This window comes from Oncorhynchus mykiss, chromosome 5, assembly GCF_013265735.2.
Source record: "Oncorhynchus mykiss isolate Arlee chromosome 5, USDA_OmykA_1.1, whole genome shotgun sequence".
Classification (NCBI taxonomy): Eukaryota; Metazoa; Chordata; class Actinopteri; order Salmoniformes; family Salmonidae; genus Oncorhynchus; species Oncorhynchus mykiss.
In genome coordinates this window covers 56,903,145-56,923,915 of record NC_048569.1, presented here as the reverse complement: position 1 = coordinate 56,923,915, position 20,771 = coordinate 56,903,145, and the positions used below count along the sequence as shown (strand labels likewise).

The following is a 20,771-nucleotide window of genomic DNA, read 5'->3' as shown; positions in this document are numbered from 1 at the left end:
TGTATGTTTCAGTAGTTTGTTGAAGCGCCTTATAGTGCATACTGGTTTTTACGACAAACATATTTTCATGTTCTTTGTCCCTAGTTTATCATTTTAGTTCCATGCTGCGGTCCTTTCTTAGGTCAATTAATTATATATTTGTTGATGGTCACTAAGGTAATGCAGACAAGACTGCAGAGGTTTGTTGGCTACTGTATTAGTCATAAGATAAAAAATACAAATTTGGAGATTTGCCACTTTTTTTTGTAAGCATTTACAAATAAAATTCCTTCCCAGAACAGGAGATTTTGAAAAAAATATTATTCACACACCTGGATAAATTGAGAAATATGTAGCTAGAAGTTAGTCATTGGTGATGACTCATTAAAAAAATAAATACATTTTTACCCCCTTTTCTATTCAATTTTGTGATATCCAATTGTTATTTTCTCTCATCGCTACAACGCCCCAATGGGCTCAGGAGAGGCGGAGGTCGATTCATGTATCCTCTGAAAAATGACCCACCAAACCGCTCTTCTTGAGACCCGCCCGCTTAACCTGGGAAGCCAGCCCTACCAATGTGTCGGAGGAAACACCTGTTCAACTGATGACCGAAGTCAGGCTGCATGCGCCCGGCCTGCCACAAGGACTCTAGCGCATGATGAGCCAAACTCCCCTAACCCGGACAACACCCGGCCAATTGTGCACCACCCTATGGGACTCCCGGGCACAGCCGGTTGTGACACAGCCTGGGATCCAACCCGGGTCTGTAGTGACACCTCAAGCACTGCGATGCCGTGTCTTAGACCACTGTGCCACTTGGGAGGTGCGACTCATCACTCTTAGTCTGTCATAATGCAAAATATATTTGTGATTCAAACAAATATTTTAAGGACAGGTTGGCAACAATTTAACTCCAGTAAATAATTTGTTCCAAAAATCTTATTTGATGTGCTCGAGAGTAATTACATAGACATTGCATGGAGTTGCCTGTCTGAGATTAATAATTATCTAGCTGACCCAGCTTGATAGCATGGTCTTGTTATACTTGCCACCTAATGATTTAACAGCAAGTATAACCCTTTGGCACTACACATGTTGAGGTGCTTAGGCTGTGTTTATGCAGGCAGCCCAATTCTGATCTTTCTTTCTCTATTTGAACTTTTGACCAATCACATCAGATTTTTTAAATTTTTTATATCTGATGTGATTGGTCAAAAGACCAGTGGGTCTTAGTGGGTAAAATATCAGAATTGGGCTACCTGTGTAAACACAGTCATATTGATCTTATTCCAGATAACTAGCAGAAATAGTTGCAGGTTAGTCTGACTGGAAAGCATGCAGTCTACACTTCCAGTGAAGTGTAGACCTGTGGAAAACCTTATGTAACTACTCCTGGCAAAGCAGACTTTTTTTTCCCTTCCCGGCTGCTGCAACTTGACAGAACCTTTTCAACAAGCTCTTGAGTAACGAGAAGGTAAACTATTGTATGTTTTAGCTTTGCTCATTGGTTATGAAAGTAAGTGGTGAATGTGTGAGGGCTTAAGGGTTTACGGCAAGGTTTGTTGCTCAGCTCCTTTTGTGGCCTGTTCTAACCGCTTTGACTCACCACCCCCAGATGCAGGGACAATAGAGGGGAAAGAATGGGTCTAGCCCATGTGAATGACTATGCAGATCTCATTGGTGAGGAGGTTGTGACCACTGAGCGTTATTCAATCTCTAGTTATTCACAACAGTCATGTGCATCTGTTGCTTATAGAAGTTACCAACTCCCTAATTTTACCCTCTTGTGTTTTAGATTGAAAACCATGCCGTTGTTATTGTAAGCTCACACACTGAGTTGTACACCGATTTACAGTATACATCATAAAACATAAAACACCCTCTCAAGAAAACTCCCTTGGTCTAATACTCCTATGGCTGGGTGGTTCTTTAGAATATACTGTACAGATTAGAGGAAACTGCATGTACAACCATTCCCTTTTTTGAATTCCTTGTTGAGTAGTGCAGGTAAGCCTTCTCCCTACAGCTAGATGTTCACTTGTCCTGTTGTTCCGTGATGTCAGATGGACAGAGTATCAGGTCGTCTCCACATGACCCCAAATACAAACAAGACTCCTCAATGCATGGTGTGTGAAATAATACACAGCAGAGCACAGCACTGCAATTAAATGAAAAATGACCAGCATTTATAGAGCAGATCGATATCTATCTACAGAGAGGAAATAACAAATTAGCAGCTGATAAATCTGAGAGAAACTTGAAATTCACACCGTGGCTGCGTTGTAACAGGAACAGGAGCAACATGTGAGGGCCAATCACGTTGCAGTAACCTGAGGCGGTTACCTGACCCCACCATCCCTAGCTTTGTGTTCCTCCGGCACACTCAGAGGTACAGTACTCACAAAGCCCCTCTATCGTTTGGTAAACATCGACTTGATCATATTCTGGGGTTGGAAGGGGCACAGTGATCCACAGAGTTGTCGCTGAGGCCCCGGGTGGCCCCCAAACCTTCCCTTTTGCTGTACTCCAATGTAGGCATGTCAGACGTCGTGTCCTGGAGGGCCCAAGAGCACAGTGACTGGAGCCAACCTGCAGCCGCAGCAGCAGCACCTCAGCAGGTCTGGATCTCTCTAATAGCAGGTGAGCTGGATCGATGGAAAACATATATCTCATTGCTGCCAGATCAACCTTTACTAGCATCAGCATATATACTTCTGGGATTGGGATTTGTTTAATGTGGTATCTCTTCTAAGCTCCAATTGATTTGCAATAACCATATTATCAGATTTTCTTCTGTGAGGGGGAAAAGGTACAGTGTTTATTGCAGTCTATGATTGAATGAAGTGAAGCAAACAGCTACTATGACAAATGACATTCTATCACAGATACACGTTTTCATGATTGATGGATGCAAGAGAAAATAATAGACGTGTGGTCAACAATCAAATTACTTGATTTTTAATGAGCAGGGCAGGGAAAAACTCTGGACATTACTGAGGTAGCCTCTTTAAAGGACGGTTCACTAAAAATACAAATGTATATGATTTTGTGCTTACCTAAATAAAGTAAACAAAAAACCCGGAGTACGCACATAGGGTCAATACGTTGAATCAACGTTGTTTCTAAGTAATTTTAATGAAATTACGATGAACCAACATGGAATAGAAGTTGAATTGGGTGTGCCCAGTGGGTGTGCATGATGGCAATAAAATGGGTTTGCTTTTGTAACAGTATAACTTTAGTCCGTCCCCTCGCCCATACCCGGGCTCGAACCAGGGACCCTCTGCACACATCAACAACTGACACCCACGAAGCATCGTTACCCATCGCTCCACAAAAGCCGTGGCCCTTGCAGAGCAAGGGGAACCACTACTTCAAGGTCTCAAAGCAAGTGACGTCACCGATTGAAATGCTATTAGCCCGCACCACCGCTAACTAGTTAGCCATTTCACATCGGTTACACTGTCAGTCCACTCTCACTCACATCCTCTCATTGAGGGTGACCCACATAAACGCTGGTACGAGAGGATGATACCTAATTCTAGTGTCACAGTTTACTCACAGTACTTGTGTTTTTAAATAAAGATAAATTACATGTTGAGGGTGAGATTAAGCGGAGATCAAGCTTGGTTGTGTATTGCATTGGGTTTATCAGATAAAACAAACACCATCTCACTTCTGAGACCAAGGGAGCGAATTCGGTTCATAGCCCCGACTTGATGATCCCAAGTCCAGCAAACAACATCTTAGCCATTACTCCAAGAGGTGCGAACTTCTTGACGAGATTGCAAAGTAGGTGTTTGGCTAAGGTCGCTACAATATTATCTTAAGATATTATCTTAAGTTTCAGTTGCTCAACCTATATATTTATTTATTCCTATATACTGTAGTCCATTAGCCAGAGGGCCAAATTTAACATAATTGTCCACTTTGGGGTGACAAAGTCTAATGACGATTTTCATTAAGGTCCATGTCTGTGGGTTATATTTTGGTATGATAACCACTTATAGGAGGTAGCTAAATATAGTTTCACTGCATTACATGTTATGACCCCTTTCCGGATATTGAGCATATGAAATTAAATGTTGTATTATAAGGGAACAATCTTCTCACACTAAAGCAATTCATATATAATTTACTTCATTATACACAACACAAATTAAGGTATGAAACAATTGGATTGGTAATGACATCTCTATCCTCCTGAGACCCGTGATGATTATTATTATTAAATGTTTGGGGTGGGAAAAAAACATGTTACCAAGAAAGAAATTAGAACAAATATTGTTATTCATCTTTTATTGCAAGTGCAAAATTGTCCTCTGTAGTGGTCATTGGGATCTAAATATGAAAAAAAATGTGACATTAAAATCAATGGGGACAGAAGGTGAAAAACAGTTGTGGGATCCGGGTGTACAGAGGACATTTCTTGATAAGCTCTTATTTAATGTGAAAGAAAGTATGACACAGTCCTGACAACTCCCTTAACTATTCCTGAGATATTCACTTACCAGAAAGAATTTGAATGTCAAATTCACAAAAATTATAATTACACACACTTCTTTTCAAATGTCCACCGCATGTGCTAATTTTGACCGCAGCCATTTTTTTCAGAAGCAGGAAGATGAAGCTGTCAAGGTCGCACCCCCACACATGATATCATTGAAAAGCCTAGAATGTCCTCTTAAAGGGACAACAGGACTTTTAAAATGTTTTCATTTCACCTTTATTTAACCAGGTAGGCTAGTTGAGAACAAGTTCTCCTTTGCAACTGCGACCTGGCCAAGATAAAGCAAAGCAGTGCAACAGAAACAACACAGAGTTACATGGAATAAACAAAATATAGTCAATAATACAGTAGAACAAAACGCCTTAATACAGTGACTGTATGGCCTCAGAGTTACGGACCAAGAACCGATGTTCACCAGAGAGGAAAAAAATGAATTGCTGGGTCTCAAGAGGCTATGGGCCCTTTAAAAAAGAAAAGCTGCACACTCTAGGAGCAATCATTTATTTCCAATGTTTTGACAGCCAAGCTGTTTTCATCAGGGTATAATCTCTATTGGCCCACCTTGGGGGTTCAAAGGCCATACATGGGGGTACATCAAGATAGCATGGGCTGTAATGGGTGGCGTTCTATCAACACATGCTACCCCAGCTGATTACTACACCAAATGTCATACAGCTACACTGAACAAAAATATAAACGCAACATGCAACAATTTCAAAGATTCTACTGAGTTACAGTTCACATAAGGAAAGCAGTCAATTTAAGGAAATTCATTATGCCCTGGTCTATGGATTTCATATGACTGGGAATACAGATATGCATCTTTTGGTCACAGATACCTTGAACAAAAAAAAGGTATGGGTGTGGACATGAAAATCTGTCAGTATCTGGTGTGACCACCATTTGTGCAACACATCTCCTTCGCATAGAGTTGATCAGGCTGTTGATTGTGGCCTGTGGAATGTTGTCCCACTCCTCTTCAATTGCTGTGCGAAGTTGCTGGATATTGGCGGGAACAGGAACACGCTGTCGTACATGTCAATCCATAGCATCCCAAACATGCTCAATTGGTGACATGTCTGGTGAGTATGCAGGCCATGGAAGAACTGGGACATTTTCAACTTCCAGGAATTGTGTACAGATCCTTGTGACATGGGACCGTGCATTTTCATGCTACAACACGAGGTGGTGGCGGCTGAAGTATGACACGTCAATGGGTCTCAGGATCCCGTCACGATATCTCTATGCATTCAAATTTCCATCGACAAAATGCAATTGTGTTCATTGTTCAAAGCACGCAGATGAACTACCCTGAGACGGCTTTTGACAGTTTGTGCAGAAATTCTTCGGTTGTCCAAACCCACAATTTCATCAGCTGTTTGGGTGGGTAGTCTCAGACTATCCCGCAGGTGAAGAAGTCGGATGTGGAGGTCCTGGGCTGACGTGGTCATACGTGGTATGGGGTTGTGAGGCCAGTTGGACAGCAAAATTCTCTAAAATGACATTGGAGGCAAAATTAATGTTAATTTTTCTACCATAAAATAAATTAACATTAAATGATCTGGCAACAGCTCTGGTGGACATTCCTGCAGTCAGTATGCCTATTGCATGCTCCCTCAAAACTGTGGCATTCTGTAGTGTGACAAAACTGCACAACTTAGTGGCCTTTTATTGTCCCCAGCACAAGGTGTACCTGTGTAATGATCATGTTGTGGAATCAGCTTCTTGATATGTCACACCTGTCACGTGGATGTATTATCTTGGCAAAGGAGAAATGCTCACTAACAGGGATGAAATAAGGTTTTTGTGCATATGGAACATTTCTTGGATCTTTTATTTCAGCTCATGAAACATGGGACCAACACTTTACATTTTGTGTTTATATTTTTGTTCAGGGCATATAGATTTAGTCTATACTCAGTCCCAGGGGCCCATTTTCAAAATGCCCAAGTATGTCTGTTATATGTGGGTGATTCCTCACAAAACTAGAACAAAACAGGACCATGATTTTGGGGATTTTCACAATTGTATCCATAGAAGGGTCCTTTGGAGGAAGGATTCTTGACATATATTTGACATTTGAATCTTAAAACATAATTGAGAAATAACTTACTCAGGCCTCCTAATAAAACACCATATAGTTCCATCTGTTGTGCTACAGAGAAAATATTGGTGTCATGTGAAGCTTTACCACTTGCTCTAATATGAGTAGTGTTTTGATTTCAACAATTTCTTAAATTAATGTATTATTATTGATAAATATTAACATTAATATTGAAAACATGCTGTTTTTGATATGGCAATAGTTTATATACAGTACCAGTCAACAGTTTGGACACACCTACTCCTTCTAAGGTTTTTCTTAATTTTTTAAAAACTTAAAAACTAAAAAAAAAATCTAAATTGTAGAATAATAGTGAAGACATCTAAACTATGAAATAAGACATGAAATCATGTAGTATCCGAAAAAGTGTTAAACAAATCCAAATATATTTAACATTTGAGATTCTTCAAAGTAGCCATCCTTTGCCTTGATGACAGCTTTGCACACTTTTGTCATATACACTTCATTCTAACAAACTGCCGGTAATGAGGGCATCAACTCACATAGCTAGTGAAGTATTAAAGCTTCAGCCTTTATAGATGATGTCTAGTTCCACTATTTATGGAGAATTGTATAGTTTAGTTTAGGGCTTCTGCAATGTGTAATGGTTAGTGGCTGTCGAGGGCATCAGCAATAGTCCAATTGCTGAAAGGCTGGCTTTTTTTCTAATCACCAATTGCATAACTTCAATGAAATGTGTATTTTAACTAATGAACCACTGAACTAATGGCTACAAAATGATTAGGTAACATATTTCATTAAATAACATGCAAGGTTGAAGGTTACAGAGCATCGTTTTAAGGTGGTCAGGGACAGAAGAGCTTATGAATCACCAATGTATGTTTACCTAAATCTTTGCATTATCACAACTCAACAGATGGCAGAGCACACCTTTCCATTTGGAAACTTGGTTATTCACCAGCAGTTTTCCTCTTGTTATATGTCACTCACTGACAAGTCACTCAATTAGCCCATGTCAGTTAACATTTTTTAAATTGGTTACTTAGTCTAGCCAGCGATCTTAACTTGTAATAATCATGGCCGAATTACCGACCGGGCACGTGCCCAGAGGACCTGATCTCCAGGGAAACCCCAATGAATTTTGTTAGTCACTCTCATTCAGATATCATATTAACATGGCATAAGTTAAGGCAAAATGTGTAGAATTGCAGGAAATTAGCTGTAAAACAACAACAAAAAGTTATGTAAAGCAAAACATGTTTATTTACCTTTTGTTAAAGAAGCACTTTCAAACGTTTTAAAAATAATTTCAGCCAGTAGTTTTGAAAGAGGTGCTCAGGAGCCAAAAGTTGTCCCTGTTTTTTTGTGTACTATGTCATCAAATTGTGCAAGCTGATTCCGGTCATCAGTCGAGCGGTGTTTCCTCTGACAGTGGTGCATCTGACATTAGGGTTAAGAGAGCAGTGTGATAAGAAGTAGGGGGGCAGGCGTGTCATGTTTCGGAGGACTCTGGAGCAGTGGAAACGCGTTCTCTGGAGTGATGAATTCACCATCTGGCAGTCCAATGGCCGAATCCAGGAGAAGGCTAACAGAGGAGAATGCGGATGCCAGGAGAATGCTACCTGCCCGAATGCATAGTGTCCACTGTAAAGTTTGGTGGAGGATGAATAATGGTTTAGGGTTGTTTTTCATGCTTTGGGCTAGGCCCCTTAGTTCCAGTGAAGGGAAATCTTACGCTACAGAATACAGTACAATTACGTTCTAGACGATTCTGTGCTTCCAACTTTGTAGCAACAGTTTGGGGAAGGCCTTTTCTTGTTTCAGCATGACAATGCCTCCCCACACAAAGCGAGGTCCATACAGAAATGGTTTGTAGAGAGTGGTGTGGAAGAACTTGACTGGCCTGCACAAAGCCCTGACCTCAACTTCATTGAACACTTTTTGGATTAATTGGAATGCCGACTGTGAGCCAGGCCTGATCGCCAGACCTCACTAATGTTCTTGTGGATGAATGGAAGCAAGTCCCTGCAGCAATGTTCCAACATTTAGTGGAAAGCCTTCCCAGGAGAGTGGTGGCTGTTATAGCAGCAAAGGGGGGGGGGGGGACCAACTCCATATTAATGCCCACGATTTTGTAATGAGATGTTCGACGAGCAGGTGTCCACTTACTTTTGGTCATATAGTGTATGTAGAATGCTCTATTGTTGTTTAATAGTCATTTTAAATTAGTATGCGAACATTCTAATTTGTGTCAACATTATTTTGTCAGCCAGCAAACATTCTATTGTAGCTACAACATATACAGTATAAATGTGTGAAAAACATAGAAAGCTACTTTGTTGGAGAGGTTATCATATCAATTTGGTCAGGGGCTTGTGGGGAACAATTTAAAACGATTAACCCTTTGCTACCCAAAAGTGTACAAATCTTTCTGCTTGACATGGACCAATAGTGGTGGTTTATATAGCATTTTATAAACTGGGTGGTTCGAGCTCTGAATGCTGAATACCTGAAAACCATGGTATATCAGACCGTATACCATGGGTATGACAAAACATGAATTATGTTGGTAACCAGTGGTCTAAAGTACTTAATTAAGTAAAAGTACTTTAAAGCACTACTTAAGTAGTTTTTTGGGGTATCTGTACTTTACTAGTTCTATTTTTGACAATTTTTACTTTTACTTCACTACATTCCTAAAGAAAATTCTGTACTTTTTTCTCCATACATTTTCCCTGACACCCAAAAGTACTTGTAACATTTTGCATGCTTAGCAGGACAGAAAATGGTCCGATTCGCACACTTATCAAGAGAACATCCCTGGTCATCCCTACTGACTCTGATATGGCTGACTAACTAAACACAAATGCCATGTTTGTAAATTATGTCTGAGTGTTGGAGTGTGACCTGGCTATCTGTAAATAAATACAAAACCAGATAATTGTGCTGTCTGGTTTGCTTAATATAAGGATTTTTTATTATTATTTGTACTTTTACTTTTGATAATTAAGTATATTTTAGCAACTACATTTACTTTTGATACTTAAGTACATTTAAAACCAAATACTTTTAGACTTTTACTCAAGTTGTATTTTACTGGGTGACTTTCACTTTTACTTGAGTCATTTTCTAGTAAGGTATCTTTACTTTTACTCAAGTACGAGAATTGAGTACTTTTTCCACCACTGTTGGTAACCAGTTTAAAATAGCAATAAGGCACATCGGGGGTTTGTGATATATGGCCAATATACCACTGCTAAGGGCTGTGTTCTAGCACTCCGTCATGCCTTAGCACAGCCCTTAGCCGTGATATATTGGCCGTATACCACACCCCCCTCGGGCCATGTTGCTTAATTCATCTCTGTTAACTCAGAAGTCAAATATTGTGTAATTTGGTCAGTTGCACACAGAATTTGCTCACGGGAGATTTAATAGCGTCTCATTCTCATTATGTTATTTTGCATTTCCTATCAGATATAACTTTGTCAATAATTCACTGGGCCGTGCTGAACAGGCATACAAAGTGTCTTACTCAAATAGGCCTGTTTACACAGTGTTGCTTACACATACTGTTATAGTTTTTATTATACTATTTACTATGCCCTTAACTCTATTGTTGAGTATCGGTACAAGTGATTTTGATCGCTGATTGGTTGAGGTAGACGTGACCTAGCAACGTGCCTTTGTGTGGTGATTGGATGGATACCATGTGACGCCCTATCCGCAATCATGGCAGGGAAAAGATTTGTGCGGTGTGGGAAAGAAGTGAAGAGGACGTCTGTTGTTTGTAATGCATTGATATTTTCTTGAGTTAACGCAGCGCGGAATGAAACCAAGAGGCATGCAAATATTTTTTTGCTGCAGGGCTTCACTTTATCATTGGGCATGGATTTCGAATCGGAATGTCCAAATGACGTGTAATCTATTCTTTCAGCCTAGACAGAGTAGAGCAAAGTGCGTGGTTAGCAACTAGGATAGCTTCTGTCTATCCAGCTAACTTCATTACTGTACTTTAAAAAATACATATAGATAGCTAGATAACGGTATCAGACTAACCTTTTCCCAGTTTAGTTGGTATTTGCAACTTGTCTGTGTCGATGCCTCTCGACAGTCTTAAACATTCTGCTATTCTTTCAACTTTGTTTAAAATGGCAGACGACATAGAATTAATAGGAGCTTCTGAATTTATAAAAGGTAAGTGGAAATGAGGTAGTTGTGTGAACTTGCTAACGTTAACTAACAGTTATCAAGTTAGCCAACTCAATAACGTTAGTATTTCGCCAACCTGGCTACTAACTAGTTAGCGCGAGCGAGCCAATGTACTGGTCAGGCTCCTCTCTGTCTGTGATTGACACATGTGTTCGAGAACTGCAAACTTGATTACTCATATTTAACTCCTTTCAAAGTAAATGAAACTAGCGAATTAATCTGCCATTTTGAGTTTAAAACTGACATTTGCTTGAACGTAGCAAGCTTTCTACGGCAAGTCACGCTACTTATTAATGACCGCTTGCGGGAAGCGAGAGAGACAGTAGCATGAGTAAAACAATGTTGCCATAAACGCATTCTTCCCTTTGTAAAGTGTGTGGTGGATGGGTTTTTTTATGGTCCCGCAATGTTTGTTGTTAAATGTATCCATGTTTTTTTTTTCAGATCGATTATATTTTGCTACCATAAGAAGCAAACCAAAAAGCACTGCAAACACACACTACTTCTGCACGGATGACGAATTTATCTATGAAAAGTAAGTTTTTTTTTGTGTGTGTTCTCCCTCCCAGAATCTCTTCTCACTTTCGTTCGCTTCAGTGCATTTGATTAGCTACACTTTATTGGACAGCGGCAACAAGTCGCTTGGGCTGTTGAGGGAGCTTTCATTGCAATTATGTAACAGCTTTTCATTATACGTTTTCCAACGCAGATTAATAAAACCATTGTGTTCCACTCTGCTTGGGGTTGACCAATGGTTTACACAAGGTTAACCCTCCCCGCTGTGGTTACAATACACACATATTTAATTGATAATACATATAGCAGATGGGGTAAATTACTGAATAGGATAGCTTAGTCATCTCTGTATTAGACATTTCTATTTAGAATATCAAGAATTTAAATAAGTAGTCTGACATTTTTAAATGTTAATTATATTTCAGCTTCTATGCAGATTTTGGACCCCTCCACCTAGCCATGCTGTATAGATATTGTTGTAAACTCAACAAAAAGCTGAAGGTAAGTCATGTGCCTCTATCTCAAGCCTTACCTCCCTCAGTAAGAATGTACAGAATGCATCTGTGACAACAAAACCACTTGTGTAATTCTACCTCCCACACCCTAATTGACAACTGCAAGGTTTGTGACATTTGAAAACATGGCAACGCATACAGTAGTGTGGTTTATGGGGTTAGTTATTAGATAATTACAAAACCCACACATTTTTTACTCGCCTAGTGTAGTTACTTGCAAGGACAATAATAAATTCATAGGCCCTACCAAACATTTTTCTGTTTGACAGTGCCTCGCATTGTGAAACTTGAAGGGTAGGAATGGAATGAATGGACAAAACAAAAGTCCTCAGACCATGTAAATTAGGGCTTTGGCGAAGTTATTGGTGTTCTGTTTTTAGCCACCCTACACCTGTCCCAAAGCTGCGTTGTCACTTTCCCTCGGGCAGAGAGAGTCATTGGAGATGCCGGGATAAGCTGGCCTTCATTGCTCCCCGTTGCTCAGCAGTTTTATTGGGCTGACACAACACCACAATCTAGTCCAACTTGTAGTATAAGCTACAGCTATATTCTTGTCTATTCTGGAGTCTCCCAAAATAATGATTAGATGATACTGTTTGTCATGTTTGGTGCAAGTGAAATCGGGAGTGTTATTACCACTTTTGGTAACAGGAGAGGCATTTTGTTTATAGATCTACCTTTGTTATTATTTGTTGATGTGCATTAGAATTCGAGTTCAATCAGGGCCTGGCTTTTATCCAGGAGTCATTACATTGTTGTGGTTTACGATTTGTAACTCACTTTTATGCCATGATTTTACATGGTTAGTTTGTTAGGCTAACCTGAGTATTTATGACTTCTTGTTGACATTCAGGGTACATAAATTCTCCAGATATGTTGCTTGTTCAGCCATCTACATTATCTTCAAATCTAAGTGGGGTCTAGGTGGTGTGAAGTTCTATCTAGGTCTACTCAATTTTAGCTTTCAATTGCCCTTTTAAAAGGCCCACCAGGCCAAAACCTTCACAAGACCCTAGTCAAGGGGAGGTCCCATCGCTTTTGTGTAACTCGGTTATTCTCAACTGGATGGGTGCAGGGTGACTGAGTAAAAAAAAAAATATGTATATATATTTTAAATACTCCAGTCTGACCTTAAATTACATAAACCAGGTAGAAGTTGTGTAGAAATTATGAATTAAAATGTTTAAATAATGTTACTTCAGACTTTTTAAAATTCATCCTTCATTCACAGTATTATCAATATTTTCTTTGATTTTGTGGTCTCAAACCAGAGTTTATTAACATTCTTAATCAAGAATATTAGCATCATTTAATTATTGAAATTGAAAGAGGTGGGAATATTGTTCCGTTGACATATAATTGCTACATTTACTATCAATATAGCATTAAAAATCATTTTCAGATTGTATTTTGGTGATTATTTTTTGCCACACGAATATTGCGTTACGACTGAAACAACTTGGAACAATTTGGGTCCCGAGGCAAAGCCAGCTGAAAACCACTTGTCTAACTCATGTCCTTCTACCACCTTGTGAATGTAACTCTCAGATCGTGTCATTAATAGAGGTCTGCGTCTGTCTTTTTGTCCTGTCAATTTTCCATCGATGCAGACAATCTGTAGGTCTGTCATATGTAGATGTTGGTCAATGTTGAAGGTAAAGTCTCAAGCAAGCATGATGTTTTTACCACTGCCCCATTTCTGTCCATGCCCCTGCGCTTCGCCCTCCGGTGTTTGTGTTATGAACAGCTTGTTGCCTTAGGGACGGCATTCCTTTGAACCTCACTGGTTTGAGTCTGCTGCATGACAAGCTGAGTATTGTCTGGAGAGAAATACAAGGAAAAGTGGACAACCCTGATTGAGAAATGCTGAAATGAAACAGTTTGGAGGCTGAAATGTCTGTGAAATGAGTCAGGTTGTCCCTTTGACAATTACACTTTGACCATCCCACACCTGTTGGACTTGAGTCCATTTGATTTGTGTTTTTGCCCCCACTCATCTACCCTGTTTCCACATCCTCTCACCACTCATGCATGTGTATGGCGTGGCCTCGGTTTCATTTAACTTAACCTGTTTAGTGATGCATTTCAACTTTTTTTTTTGCCCTGACCTTTACCCAGAGAGGATCAAGCAAGTGTAAACGTCTGTCACTGCTCACTACATTTGTGAAGTCGAGTAGACTCAAAACCATAAATCAAATCCATCCATGTGTATTGCTTCAATATCGTGGAGGTTTAGGCCTACTATTTTAGGTCTAGACCTACATCATCTAGCAAACCTTGTTAGATAGTCTGAAGTATTTTGCATATAAAGTGAAAAAATTACAGCAGATTAAGTCTGTTTTCCCCAGAATCCAATATAGGCTATGTTTTCATGGTTACATTTCTCTAAGATATAGCAATTTAATTTCTCTATAAACACTAGCATATTGGTGCCATAAATGCAACAAGTAGGTCACTTCCCTCAGGCCTAGATGATGGTATTGATTCATGACCAGGCCCGATGTCTTTTGCTATGGTAAAATATTCCTCCCACACCCGTCCAATGGAAGTTGCTGCCTATGTTTTCCTCTCGGAGGAAAAGACTGAGGTCATCCTTACAAGCCTGTACAGTTTAATTTCCATACCACACTTCAATTAGTATAGAGACTTGAGCATGCTGCTCCTCACATTTCTGATTAGGCCTATGTAGCAGCGACTGGATTTGTGTCTATCTTCTAGCTTGCCTTTGCTGCTTCCAAGTGCTTTGGCCCCCTCTGGCAGTGATTCTGAACGAAAACATGGCACACGCTTTCACACACACCTGCAGCCCACCTGTCCTGCCAGCGGTGATGACATCCTGTCTGCATCTGAACATATCAGGGTTTTTCTGAATCAAAAACGTGCTTAGGGGGTGGGCGAGGCAGTGGGCGTGTCGGCCCATCGTTTCGGCCCCCATCTTGGCGGTGTAGAGGATTTAGTGAATTTTTAAGCCAATTTCCTGCAATTCTACAAATTTCTCCATGGCGCTGAGAGATTTGTGCAGTTTTAAAGCAAATCTCCTGCAATTCTATACATTTTGCCTTGGCTAATGCTGTTCTTTTGCTGAAACATAACAAAATCAATACTGCAAAATTAATTGGTTTTGGATTTTTTTTTCAATTCTCCCTGACTGTCTAGCTAGTGATTGTTAGTTCTCAAAGATTGTTATAATTAACTTTTTTTTTTGTCATTTTAAGTTTACACAGAAAGCCTTTTTCCATTGTGAAAATTATTTAAAAGTTTTAAATATTTTTTCATAGCTTGTCCTGGGTGTCCCGAAAACAGTTAGGCGGCCCGGCCCGCCCAAGGATTTCAATGGCAGAAAAAAACTTTTGTTTGAGTAATATCATATACAAGCCAGAACTAGATGTTCTCTCAGGTCTTTTAATTAGCTCAAACTGCCATGTTCTTGCATCTTTCTCTTGAGTAGAAAATAGGAAGCTGACGAGTTCATCGTTGTTGATTTCTATTTTCTGCCACTATATAAATACATGATCATGCATAGTACTGTATAACCTATGGTCACCTAACCATCGTTTAGACATGGTTTGGTTGAGTTTGACTCATCCAGTGTTTGTGGATATCTTGATCAATTGTTCTAATCTAAATACCTTTAATGTGATGATGTTTTAATGGTTGTTTTTTTTCCCCTTACGTGTGTTCTCTCCTTTTGTCTGCAGTCCTTCACACTGACCAGAAAGCGAATCGTACACTACACCAGCTTTGACCAGCGGAAAAGGGCCAACGCTGCTGTTTTAATCGGTGCCTATGCTGTGAGTGTCCTCTCTCTCGCTCACTGCAGGGAAAGAAAGTTATGCAAGGGGAATAGTGTATTTTGGGGCATTATGTCATGCTGCACCTCCCTAAGTAATGCAGCTCAACTCATTTTGCTTTAGTATCAATATACCCAGATGGGCCGATGCACATTTTCCGGTATTGTTGTCAATCAAGGCCTTTTTGAGTGCTTCTTTCAGTATGTGCTGGCTAACTTCAAGGTGACAACCCCTGCAGTTTTAGCCATGCCAGCCAGATCTCTCCTACTCCCTTGGAGTCAGAATAGAAACGGATGGGAGCTGCTGATTTTATATATAGTCAGCCCTATTGTCCTCAATGTCCTGCCACAATGGCTCTATCTTCCAGCCCTTTTGAATGCCCAGCAGCTCCTGTTGCACTAGGCCCTATTCATTTGGCCCCTTGCTGCCAGCCATCCATGGTTGAAGGCTGTCCTTTCGCTTCCAATCAGATACCAGCCTTAACTGTAATGTGTGACGGCATCCCCTGCCAGCTGGCTGCTCTGTCACGTGGCAGTAAACTTGGGGATTTATGTAGTGCTTCTGTTGCTGTGCTGTGATGATGACATGGCTTATGACAGATGACATGATGATTATCTCCGGCAATGTGGGTCAGTAGTGTTTCACTTAGTGAACTGTGCCCAGTCTTTACACCAAGGGAACAGACGGAGGGGTCAGCATCGGTCATGACAACCTTTTGTATATAACTTAAGGCCCTTCTCTGAATATTTCCATTGTGATGCCCAGCATCTAAAGGCTTTAATAAACCTGAACTTGACCCTCTAAGGTAAGCACGATATATGCTATATCGGGCTTCATTCTGGTTTTGGCCCTTAATGTCCAAACGCATGGTTGATTAACCACAGTTGTGTATCTCAACCATGTTTACAGTTTCTTAACTAGCTAGCCTATCTAAATCCCCAAGTAATATTGTATTGCTGGCCTGGGTTCGATTGAATAGGGCCTTTTGTCTGTAGCACTCTTTGTCTTGATAGCAGGCAAGGCAGGCCACATAGCTCTGGGAGGAGATATTGCGTTGCAGCAGGGGGCATGCTGGATTATAATCTGGATTTGGGTTCCTATCCTGGATAGCAGTGGCAGGAGGAAGGTTGCATGCCGTAATACCCCCTGGTCCTCCCCAAACAACAGACACCCCTGAAGTGAACCCTGTATAACATATTGTCCTATGCACAGCTGTACTTAAGGTTCCATGCTAGCTTTGTCCTCTCAGCGTGTCTAGACACTAGCCATATTAACACATGGTCAGATGCTCTTCAATATTTATCCATGCGGGAAGGAATTTGTTGTGCTGCACTTTCTAACAACAAATAGGAGTTGATCCACTCACCTTAAAGGATAAGTTTACCCAAAATCCACAAACTCCCAAGTTATTCTGTACATTGAAACTAGTTAAGTGGAGTTTGTCCCCCCCTCCCCCTTTCTCCATGTAGTGCTGTACTGAAACCACTGCATAAAAGGTTCACGTGACTCGTGACGTTGCTGGATGCAGGCCTCGCTCTGCTCCATTGCCAGTGAATTGATGATTCAGAAATTGTGTATTGAAAGCGTATGTCCAAATTAGCTATTTTTGTCAAAATTATTAGTGGTTTTGAGTAAGGAAATGTGTACTTTTACACCTGAAACAATTTCCCTAATTTATATAATTGGTTTATGTTGGCGACTGCCACAGTAGCTGAGATGGATAAAAGCTGTGCATGTGTGCTCTCGGGGGAATCCCTGCTATGTAGAAACTTCACATTATGACCTTATTCCCAGATGTTTTTTTCTTTTTCTGAGAAGTGTAGACCGCGTTACACATTAGTTTATACAAGGTAAACAACAACCTACAAATCTGTCTGACGACAAAATACTCGCAAGTTGTGAAGAAGTCTGGAAAGTCACCGGTGTCGTCGAACCGTATTTATTTGAGCCTGAGTATTTGGATGAAGAATTGAGGCAAATTGAGCTTCAGTTGGCTGTCGCTGCCGCAGCAGAAGCTGCACCACTGACCCAACTCATGCCCAGGATCAACAGACTGGTGGTGCAGTTTTGGCAATTATGCTCCAATACCTCGAATGAGGAATGTTTGTGCTGCAGAGAATTTGAATACGTTATGACAATTCTTACAGAAATTGAGGAACGTAATGATAATAAGTTAGTTTGCTTTTGCAATCACAGGGATTTTGATGCCCATAAACCCTGGTGTCCTTGATTTTTTTTTCTCTCCTTTTTCGTATCTAGTGAGTAAGTAGCTTAACTTTACTTTATTGAATGATTGTTTATCACGAACATCTGAGTGGGACCGTTAGTTGGTTTCTGTTTTCATATTAGCCCAAAACATTAAATAGCCTGTGTCTATTAATCGCAATGTAAGGTGGCACAATGTCGGTTGTCTCTCACCCCCCCCCCCCCCCCCCCGTCATAAATGAATAGGGTATATACAGTTCATTCGGAAAGTAATCAGACCCCCTGACCTTTTCCACTTTTTTTATTTTCTTTAACGTTAGACTTATTCTAAAATGGATTAAAAAAGATATATATGCTTATCAATCTACACACAATACCCAATAATGACAAGGCAAAAACAGGTATTTAGATTTTTTTTTTGCAAATGTATAATTTTTTTTATTTCCGTAAGTATTCAAACCCTTTACACAGAACTTTGTTGAAACAACTTTGGCAGCCTCGAGTCTTCTTGGGTATGAGGCTACAAGCTTGGCACACCTGTATTTGGGGAGTTTCTCCCATTTCTTCTCTGCAGATCCTCTCAAGCGCTGTCCGGTTGGATGGGGAGCATCGCTGCACAGCTATTTTCAGGTCTCCAGAGATGTTAGATCGGGTTCAAGTCTGGCCCCTGGCTGGGCCACTCAAGAAACTTCAGAAACTTGTCCTGAAGCCACTCCTGTGTTGTGGGCTTTTTTGCTTTCGGTCATTGTTCTGTTGGAAGGTGAACCTTTACCACAGTCTGAGGTCCCGAGTGCTCTGGAGCAGGTTTTCATCAAGGATTTCTTTGCACTTTGCTTCGTTCATCTTTCCCTCAATCCTGACTAGTCCATGCCGCTGAAAAACATCCCCACAGCATGATGCTGCTACCACCATGCTTCACCGTAGGGATGGTGCTGGGTTTCCTCCAGATGTGACGCATGGCATTCAGGCCAAAAGAGTTCAATCTTGGTTTCATCAAACCAGAGAATCTTGTTTCTTATGGTCTGAGTCCTTTAGGTGGATTTTGCCAAACTCCAAGTGGGCTGTCATGTACCTTTTTACTGAGGACTGGCTTCCGTCTGGCACTCTAGAGCTCTGTCAGTGTGACCATCAGGTTCTTGGTCACCTCCCTGACCAAGGCCCTTCTCCCCTGAGTGCTCAGTTTGGCTAGGCGGCCAGCTCTAAGAAGAATCTTGGTAGTTCCAAACTTATTCCATTTAAGAATGATGGAGTCCAGTGTGTTCTTCAATGCTATAAAAAATATTGGTACCCTTCCCCAGATCTGTGCCTCGACACAATCCTGTCTCATAGCTCTACGGACAATACCTTTTGACCTCATTGCTTAGTTTTTGCTCTGACATGTACTGTCAACTGTGGGACCTTATATAGACAGGTGTGTGCTTTTCCAAATCATGTCCAATCAATTGAATTTACCACAGGTGGACTACAATCAAGTTGTAGAAACATCTCAAGGATGATCAATGGAAACAGGATGCACCTGAGCTCAATTTCGAGTCTCATAGCAAAGGGTCTGAATACTTCTGTAAAAAATAAGTTTAAAAAAGAGGTGCATAATTTTTTTCACCTGTTTTTGCTTTGTCATTATGGGGTGTTCTGTGTAGATTGCTGAGGAACTTTTTTTTTTATTGAATTCATTTTAGAATAAGGCTGTAGCGTAACAAAATGTGGAGAAAGTCAAGGGGTCTAACTACTTTCAGAGTGCACTGTATGCTAACCTGTAGAGCACATCTAGGCCTTTATGTTTACATTATATGGTGCAATGGTAATAACACAATAAGAACACCTGCAACTTCAAGAATTAAACTCCACTGAACTTGTTTTCCTATGTATGCAATAACTTGGGAGTTTCCGGATTTTGGGTAGACTCCTTTTTATAGGGGATATAGCTATTTAAGGGATTTATAAATTAATGATATGTACCCATTGATTATTGACGAATATAACTTATAAATGCCTCATGAGCTTAGTTTAAATGTTGTACCTTCAGAAGCCAAACTATATAAGCTGTTTTACTCTGTAAACAACGCAGGGGTTGGAACAAATTATTTTTCAATAGTTTCGTTCTGAATGGAACAATACATTTGTTTCCCTTCCATTCCACATTTCCAACAAGCAAAAAGTTCTGAACCAGTTCAAACCATAAAGTAACATTTTATATCGTTCCTTTTTAAACCTGTTTTTATATATAGCTCAACATTAATCAATCAGTGCTTATAGAGCACCAATCAGTGACTCGCATCCTTCAGAGCGTTGGCTTAACGTTGGACCAGAGATAGCTAACAAGCTTTGTGTGTGCAGAGCGGCAGCAGAATACATTTCCTGTATTGGCCAATGGGAGACTGGTAACGTTGTTGGAAGAGTATTGCACTGATGGTGTGTCTAATCTGTCACTCGGTGACCCTCATTTTAAGCTGCTATCACTTATTCCTTCCTAGACCATCTCTCCAGGGTAGATGCACAAAACGAAGCGCTGAGCTAAATTTTGCCTGAACCTTGACCGATGCCCAAGATCAACTTTTCATTCATTGACACTGAAATATCACGTTCTCTTTCAAAACCAGGCCATATAGTGTGTCCCAGCTGCATGAGTCATTAGCCCTCAAATGCACACTGAGGACATAGCATTCAGAAATCAATATCGTGCCTGATGAACTGCGATTGAACCAATTTAGATGGGATATGGGATGGGATGTTTGTCTGCGTTGTTATAACCTCTGTAGCTACATCATGTGGATTGTGTTGACTTTAATAAGGAGAGAATGTACTGGGAACACGGCAGGGAGGTCTGCTACTCCCTGTGTTTTCGTTCCAAGTGGGTCTCCATTGATCCGGTCACGTGATTGTGTGGGCTCTGAGGAGCCCTCCTGGCCCTGCTCTCATTACAGAAGTGTGGTGCTGCTCTTTAATACAAATGACCCGCTTTCAACCCGAGAGGATTA

At 40.5% G+C, this 20,771-nt stretch overlaps 1 protein-coding gene across 9 annotated transcripts in view; it reads left to right on the top strand.

Moving 5' to 3' along the window:
• The first annotated feature begins 10,259 nt into the window (after positions 1 to 10,259).
• The window catches only part of cdc14ab (cell division cycle 14Ab), a 49,207-nt gene continuing 38,695 nt past the window's right edge, over positions 10,260 to 20,771 (top strand). For 6 of the 9 annotated variants that reach the window (XM_036977924.1, XM_036977923.1, XM_036977921.1 and 3 more), the window contains exons 1-5: positions 10,264 to 10,751; positions 11,211 to 11,301; positions 11,708 to 11,783; positions 13,408 to 13,452; positions 15,496 to 15,588. In XM_036977924.1, the coding sequence (XP_036833819.1) occupies positions 10,655 to 10,751; positions 11,211 to 11,301; positions 11,708 to 11,783; positions 13,408 to 13,452; positions 15,496 to 15,588 (402 nt within the window). In that variant the 5' untranslated portion in view covers positions 10,264 to 10,654. Of the gene's footprint in view, positions 10,752 to 11,210; positions 11,302 to 11,707; positions 11,784 to 13,407; positions 13,453 to 15,495; positions 15,589 to 20,771 lie in introns of all 9 variants that reach the window. The other 3 variants (XM_021603449.2, XM_021603445.2, XM_036977922.1) reach the window with 2 other exon arrangements.